The 8,017-nt window shown below is 58.7% G+C and overlaps 1 protein-coding gene across 1 annotated transcript; it reads left to right on the top strand.

Moving 5' to 3' along the window:
• The first annotated feature begins 1,977 nt into the window (after window positions 1–1,977).
• On the top strand, window positions 1,978–6,260 carry NPM3 (nucleophosmin/nucleoplasmin 3). The gene is made up of 6 exons (XM_042788363.1): window positions 1,978–2,059; window positions 3,740–3,825; window positions 4,514–4,633; window positions 4,894–4,987; window positions 5,412–5,537; window positions 5,655–6,260. The coding sequence occupies exons 1-5, from the start codon at window positions 2,017–2,019 to the stop codon at window positions 5,504–5,506; spliced, it is 438 nt and encodes a 145-aa protein (XP_042644297.1). The 5' UTR covers window positions 1,978–2,016; the 3' UTR covers window positions 5,507–5,537; window positions 5,655–6,260.
• The last annotated feature ends 1,757 nt before the right edge of the window (window positions 6,261–8,017 follow it).

Below are 8,017 nucleotides of genomic sequence, written 5' to 3'. Positions count from 1 at the left end.
CCTTTCTTGTTGCTACTCCTATGATTAGCACCAGTTGAACTTTAGCCATTTTGTAAAAGCCAGTTCTTTCAAAGGTGGTCTCCAGTGTCTGGCAAAGCCAGGGTGAGCTGTGTTGCAGCAGTGCTCATTTGCCCTTTGTAATTTTTTTTTTTTCCTTCTCCTTGCTGACTGCTGGGTTTAGAGGTTGCTGAAACCCAGAGAGCCTGCCAGCAGAAACAAGATGAAAGATGAAGTAACCTGAGGGATGTCACACACTGTGTAAGGGGCAAATGCAGCTCCACAGTCCTGCCTTAGTTGTACGTCCACAAAATCTGGCTTCCAAAGCTAAATGACTGAGCTAGCCAAGGCAAGTAACTTCCTGCTCAGAATGACAGCCAAGCAAAAGGGGATGGGGCGGGGGTATGAAAAGCAGCTTTTTCCTAAGGTCAGTTCACAAGAGTTCATCTGCCTGCTGTGGAAGTGCACTGGTTATGCAGTGCAAAAAGTATATATTGTAGTGAATGTGGTAACATGCAAACTAAGCAGGGAAATTGGTTAAAAACTTTTCTCCTAACCCAGGTAACATGTGCTCTGTTAAAATGATAGGTTTTCCTTACAAAATCAGAATGCTTTGCACGTAGTAATCTTGGTTTTCTTGAAGCCCCTTTCACGAAGTTACCGCAGAAGTGACACTGACGTGCCGATGTCAAACACGTCTCAGCCTGGGAGGCAGGTTTGGACTCTGATGTTGCGCCAGGAACTTTTCCTTTAAGGGAGTGGGAAGCAGAGATGGGCTCTTGCCTCTGTCCCTCCAGGGCGGTGGCTGCAGACGGGTCAGCCGGGAAGGCACTGCTGCCAGCCAGATGGCTGCGGAGAGCAGCTACTGCAGAAGCAAACACGTGCGCTTGTATAACCACCATGGCTGAGTGAGCGCTTGCCTTTTTCTGGGGCCAGGTTCAGCTTTTCAAACCTCTTCAGTCGTGTTTGTCTTGAACCGACTCCAGCTGGAGCTGAGCAAAGGGTCAGCTGGCGGAGGTCTCCTCGGCGGTGGGAGCAGAGCCAGCTCCTGACGGGGAACGCGGTGTGAGCTCAGCGTTAGCGGGGCTTGCTTTAATTCAGCTGCTCTCCCCCTCCACTCCTGCAGCAGGACCAGGCTGTTTCCCTCTCAGCTTTGAAAGGCCAGCCTGGCCCTCTGCTCCCTGCGATAGGTTGTGAAGCGGGGATCTTGCCTTCTGTGCTCAGAGGCTCCTGCACCGCAGTCCCCAGTGTCAGATCACGCTGCACTCGCCCACGCTTAAAGGGATAGAGGTGAGAAAGTCCCTCCTGTTGTGCCAGTGCCTTGCTCCCTGTTACCCTCCTACCCCTCTGATACCCAGCTTTATGCCCTCAGCCTTCTGGCTCTGGTGCCCTGGAGCCTGGATGGCGCTCGGGAGAAGGGTGATGGATGGTCAACTGACAGTCAGGGCCGTATTTCCAGTGTGGCGTCTCCACAGCTGGCGCTGGGGTCAGTAAATGCTTTGTCCTGCTGAACTGGTTTTGGCTGAAGGCCGAGGGTGGGCAGGAGACCCCCCAGTTAAAGGGAGCAGGTGGTGTCTTTCATCTCTTGGGTGGCTTTTGGGCTGTTCACCATCCACACCCTGTAAGATCCTCTCCCCTTCCACTGTTCCCCCTCCTGCCTACCCCCCAGAAAAATCTGACAGAAGAGGCCAGTTACCAGGAAAAGCCATTAGGATCCCGCTGGGGTAATAAACCTCCCCCGTTTTACTGCAAGGAAATAAAATACTGTAAAGACGGCGTTTCCCCAGGTCCTCCTCCACCCCACGCCGCCCCTAGGGCGGGTGAGCCTTTCCAGAAAAGATCCCTCCGACCTTCTTGATGCCAGTGGGGGTTCCCCCCCCCCCCGCAGGATGCGAGACGATGCTGCAAGGGCCCGTTGGTTGGGTCACCTCCCGGCGGGGGCGGGCCCGGGGCGGGGCGGCCCGGCCCGGTCCCGCCCGGTCCCGCCCGGTCCCGCTGACAGCGCCCCGCTCCCGCCTCATGGAGCCGCGCGGGCACGGCTGCCCTGGCAGCGTCCTCTTCGGTGAGCGGCACCCGGGGGGGGGCGGCAAGGGGAGTGGGGGGCACGGGGAGGGGGCAGGGGGAAGAAAATACACGTGGAGGGGGTAATAAATGGGGGGCGGAAGAGACACGGCGTGGGTAATGTGGAGGTAGGGGAGGGAGAGACACGTGGGGGCAAAAAATGAGGAAGAGAGAGAGTTTGGGGGATAAGGGGGACGGGGGGGAGGCAGGAAAGACACGTGGGTGAGGAATAGACCGGGGGGGGGTTGGGGAGCAGAGGGACGCGTGGGTCTGTAGGAACACGTGGAGGGCGTTACTGAGGCCTAGGGGGTACTAGACGTGCGGGGGGGGGGGGGGAGGGACTGGGCAGAGACACATGTGTGTGTGTCTGGGGCGTGGGGTGACTGCGACCAGCGAGGCCCTGGAGTTTGGGGAGCGGGAGCCGGGGCAGGAGGACACGCGTGTGGCCGGGCTTGGGAGGGAGTGGGGGCGTCCTGGGGAGGTTTAGGGGGAGCTGCGTGGGGTCTTGGGGGTGCAGGGGACGGGAAGAGACTGGGAGCAATGGGGGGGGGGGGGCGGCGGCGGCGGCAGCCCCCGGCTCTCGCCGGCCTCTCCCGCTTCTCCGCTCGATCCCCCGCGCTTCCACGTCAGCGTGTCGTGGGCGCCCTTCGCGGGGCGGCAGCGCCGTGTCCCTCCTCTCGGGGAGGGGTTTCGGCTGGGGCTGTTAAACCCCGCAACACGTGGCCCTGCGCTTCTCCTAAACGTGTGTGGGAGCAGGCGCGGACACACGTGTCCCGGGCTGCTCCCGGCCCAGCGCGGCTCCACGCAGGCTTCTGCGGGGAAGTGGAGCAGCCGCCGCCGCTCCCCCCGCCCGGCCTTTTCGTGCACCTGGATTTCGGTCCTTGCCCTGGTGGGCTGAACGCCCAAGCACGGTTAGAAAGGGGTCCTGCCGCGGGCTGTGCTTGCTGAGGCTAATTCCTCTCCCTCCGTTGCATGTGCAGGGCTCGGCTCTGTGTTTTTTCTATCTGCTTCACATTGGTGAATCATCCTGCAACAAGCCAGCACACCCAGGGCTCTCTGCCTTTTCTTCCTTCCCATGGTCAGCTGAATCCTGATCCTAAGAGCTGAGGGCATAATTTTGTACCTCCCTTGGTTTTTTTTATCTGTTTGGAGAAGTACGTAATAAGATCTGTCTCAAGACTTGTCTTGAGGGACTCCAGCTCCCTGAAGCCTGGCGCAGCGTCCTCCCTTCACTTTGTGCCTCATCACTCAGGTCTCGCGCTCCGTGTCTGTGCCCCACTCTCACCAGCGCAAACATTTCACTGATGCTGGCGAGAGCAGAGCCACCTTTCTGTCTGCCGCCTCTCCTGTTGACCACAGCCGTGTGCCTTGGCTGTGCTCCTCTCTGGAGGGGATGAGCCTTGCCCTGCCTGTGCTCGGGGGCCGTGGGTGCCCCGGGGCACTGCTTCGCAGCAGCCCAGTTTGGGGACACCAGGTTTTGCCCCTGTATGGTGCTGACCCAGGTCTATACTCCAGGACGATATCCTGGAGCCCAGGGTGCCCTGGCCTGAGGCTGCTCCTGAGCATGAGAAAATAAAGTGTTTTAGGGATGCCGTGCTGGGGGCCATCCTGGGAACCCTTCTCCCGTGGTGCCTGGGGCTGCATAATGCCTGCTGCAGCTTTTCTGTTCTCCTCTTTCCAGGCTGTGAGCTGACTGCCAGCACCAAATCCTACACATTTCAGGTGGATGAGGGAGATGACTCTGACCACATTTTGGCCCTGTCTGTGGTAAGGGAAATGAGAACTAACTGTGTGTGTCCTCTCCCATAGTGGCCCACAGCCTCACCCCCCCCTACCCAGGCTCTTCTCCCTTCCCTGGCCAGGCTGGGCCAGGGGAACCCTTGGCTGAGGTCTGAGTACTGGCAGCTCTCGGGGCAGGACATGAGGCTGTCACGTTTACCCATTGTATGGAGGTGCTTGAGCAAAGCCAGTGGTGGCAAGAGGCTGCTCAGCAGAGGAATTCTCTAAGCATGGTATGAAGGAAAGTATTTTTTCCTTGTATTTGACCTTGCTGGAGCCTCCCACTAGAACATGCCCTCCTCACCAGCTGGGTCTCTTGGCTTGTTGCTCTCCAAGTCCAGCTAGATGCAGGGCTTCATTCCTGGTTCTCCCAGGGGGTCACTTTCTGTCCTGGGAGCACAGGACCTGCCAGCACAGATCAGATCAGCAGAAAATGCAGCCCAGGTGCCATCTCTTGAGACGGTTGCAGGAACAGCTGTCCCAGCTGGGAAAGACACACAGCTCCTCTGCAGGCACTAAGGGGACAGCGGGGTCTCCCTGTTTTGTGGAGCAGCATCCTCCCACCTTGCATGGCAGCTGGGCTGGTAGCATTGTTGTGAGTCACTTGTCCCATGGAGAGCCCTGGCTCTCTCTGCTGTGTCCCCTGGGAGAGCTCACGACCTCTGTTCCCACGCAGGTCTGCCTCACAGATGGTGCCAAGGACGAGTGCAACGTGGTAGAGGTTGTTGGGAGAAACCATGAGAACCAAGAGATTGCTGTGCCTGTGGCGAATCTGAAGTTGTCATGCCAGCCCTTGGTAAGGAGTTGTTTTGAAGACTCGGGTGGGGGTGGCTGCAGGGAACTAGCCATATCTGGATCTTTGTGAACCTTTCTCCTAGGATCCCGACCATGAGCTGGTCTGCAGCTCACAGGGAAATGCCCTGGGTAGCCTTGGCCTTGCTGCAGGTGCCCCCAAAAGGACATGTTTAACAGGGCCGGGTGCCATGCCAGGGACTGCAGGACATTCTACTTTTTGCCTCTGCCCCTAACTCGGCCTCCACCTCTGTCTCGTTGCAGCTGAGTCTGGACAACTTCAAGCTACAGCCTCCAGTGACTTTCCGCCTGGCAGCGGGCTCTGGCCCAGTACACCTTGCTGGCTGGCACCAGATTGGTAAAGACTTGTGTGTGGGAAAAGGCTTGGGAGGAGCAAGGGGTATGGAGGGGCTCCCTCCAGCAGAAAAGCTGGCCGGGGAGCCCCTGGGAAAGGCTCTTGGTGCTGCCCAGCACGTGTGCTCAGTGCCTCCTTTGTGCTGGTTCCCCAGGGGCCGTCTCCATGCAGGGATTCCTTCCCTGCCATAAAGCCACGCATGGGAAAAGGGGTCTGGATGACCCACACTGTCCCCTTTTCCCATGGCTGGCTGTCACCATACCCCTCTGAGATCTCCCTCCGGCTGGCATACAGCTTATTGCCAACAAGCTGCTGCTAAAACTGCTCCAGTGCTCCTTGGGCTGCTCTGCTCTTGGAGTGTCTTGGGGGCCAGTTGTATTTGCAAAGACATACGTTAGTGAGTAACAGAGTTATTTGTGTGTCCCAGTGCACAGGGAAGATGCTTCCTTTGAGGAGGATGATGACTTGTCTGAGGAGGAGGAGAAGCAGCAGCTTCCTCCTATCATGCCAGCCAAGAAGTAGAGGAGGAAGCAGTAACTTATCTTCAGGCAAGGTGAGGGACCAGGCAGCCTTGGAGGAAGGGTCCAAGTAGCTGTGACGCTGGTGTGGCAAGCGTGGGTGGGAGGTGTTCTGCAGGAGGCTGCTGGTCTCAGTCTGGTTCTTCCTCCAGGTACTCATTGGGACTTCTTTCCCTGGATGACTTTTACCTCGGACACCTCTTGCCAGGACCTCAACGTTTGCTACTTTGTTTTTTTGTTTGTTTAGGTTTTTGGTTTTTTTTTTTTGTAACTTTTTTGGGGAGCAGAGGCTGCTCCCAGCACTGGGGTGTCTTCTTTCCCACAGCCCTGGGAGGTTGATCCCAAAACTGAATGGATGCTGCTGGTATATCCCCCCTCCTCCATCCCTGTGCTGGGAGTTGGGGATGGAGGAGGTGATTCTCGTCCTGTGCCTTTATGCTGTCCTGGACCTTTGCTCAGTGCACCCCCTCTCCCTGCCTCTGAAATACCCTGTCTTGGCCACTTCCCCAGCAGATGGAAGTAAAGTCAGCAGTGGAACAGGCAGTTTTACTGATTCTAGTGTGTTTTCTTTTCTTTACTCACAATTTGGTGGGTTTTATGCACTTGGAATTGTGAAACTGGGGCCCAGGCTGTGTCCTCGACTGCAGATATGGTAGGGTGGGAGCTCACGGCTTATCTGTGATTTGAGGAAGATTCTGGGTCAATCTGTTTTGTAAAGAATAGTTTTTGCACTCTGAATAAAGGTCTTTTGGGCATCAGGTCTGGAGGGCAGTTGCTGCTGGCTGGCAGGTTCGTCTCGTGTGCACTTCTGTGGGAGATGCTCCTTCATGTCCAGTCCCTGACACTTGCTTCCCTTGGTGATGCTGCAGAGCTCCTGGAAAGGACCTGGGAGCTCCTCTCCCTTGTGGACTCTGCATACTTGTGCCCCTTAAGGCAGCTCAGCACTGCATCCAGGTTACCACGTGAAGGGGCAGAGTTGCAGGCAGCTCTATGGGGCAGGGAACCCCCCCCGGTTTGGGCCACACTGGCCCTGGCGCTGGGTGCTGTCACAGCAAGCAAGGTCCTGGCTTGTGTTTTGTTCTCAGCCCAATACCATGCTATGGAGGGGTGAAATGCCAATGCCTGCAGGGTCTGAGACAGGTTTGATCTCTGACCTTTGCTGGGGAATTGTGTCCCCACTGTGCCTGGGTACCTGGGGAGGGTTTGATCCTTTCTGCCCTTCAGTCAGTGACACTTCTTGCCCCTGAGGGCTGGTCCTGTCCTTAAATGTTTTTCTGGTGGTTTCCCTGCATCCAATCTTGCATACCCAGCCCATGGGTCAGTGCCTGTACAAGTCCTCCTTGTTTGTGACATTGGCTGTTGTCCCTGAGAAGCACCATGTACTGTTCTGCTCCGCTCACCCTGTTGGTGCCCTGGGACAGTGAGTTTCTCGATTGCATGGCCCCCGCTAGGAAATCCTCCAGGCCGGATCCTCAGCTCAGGCTCCGACCTAGGTCGTTAGCGGGGCTGTTCCTCTCCTGTGAGGCCTGTGCAGCTCCTCTCCACCTCCCCACTGTTTCCTTCTTGGCCCCAAACAGCTCTTGACCGGCACGGGGAGGTTTTGATGCCCCTTGCAGCAAAAGGGAAAGGACTTGGCATCCCAACCCCATAGCATGGGACGGTGCCTGCCGGGGAGGCACCAGCGGACAGAGGAGAGGCGGCCTGGGGGGAGACGAACCCCCTTGGCTGGTGCATGGCACCCCGCAGCAGCACGGGGTGCGGGGGGGGTGTGCCGGGGGGGCTGGGAGAGGCGGCGGGGAGGTCCCGGTACCTGCCGGTGTGGCGGGAGGCGGCGGGTCCCGGCGCGGGGACCACTAGGTGGCAGGCGGGGAGCGCGGGGGGAGCGGGGGGAGCGGGCGCGGTCCCCCCCCTCCCGGCCTCGCTCCCCCCCCCTACCCCCCCCCGCTCCCCCTGCCCAGCCTGCTTGGCTCTGAACCTGCAGGGAGAGCCCGCGCCCCCGGGGGAGCATCGTTCCTCCTGCCATCCCGGAGCAGTAGGGTGCTGGGGGCTGGCGGTCTGCGCCCACGCCCACGCGCACTGGGAGATGGCCTCACCAGATCTCATTGCCCTGGGGCAATCGGGCAGCCTTGCCGAGGGAAGAGGGGTGGGAGCATCCTCCCCGAGGGCTGGATGTGCGTTTGAGAGGTGCTGGTGCGGCACAGCACGGCGGTGCCTTGTTCTGATGGTGCGGGAGGGGAGCTCCGGGCGGTGAAAGGAACTGGGGCTGCGCGGGTGCCAGGATGGTGCCCAGCCCCCTGCAAGGGCCGGCACACACAGGACCTCGCAGGTCTCCCTGGCTGTGTGCGCGCAGAAGAGGTCGGGGCTAATTTATCTGCTGGGCCTCAGTCCTGGTTGCTCTCCACAGAGGAGCTGTTTGGCTCGGGGGAGATAAGAGCCAGTAGATGATTTTTAACAGGGTGCTCCTGGAAAGGGTGGGCTGGGGGAGGTGTCTGGCTCAGAGCCCGGTGGAGGGTGA

Source organism: Tyto alba, unplaced genomic scaffold (assembly GCF_018691265.1).
Source record: "Tyto alba isolate M040663 unplaced genomic scaffold, T.alba_DEE_v4.0 Super-Scaffold_1, whole genome shotgun sequence".
Classification (NCBI taxonomy): Eukaryota; Metazoa; Chordata; class Aves; order Strigiformes; family Tytonidae; genus Tyto; species Tyto alba.
This window is presented reverse-complemented; position numbering and strand designations above follow the sequence as displayed.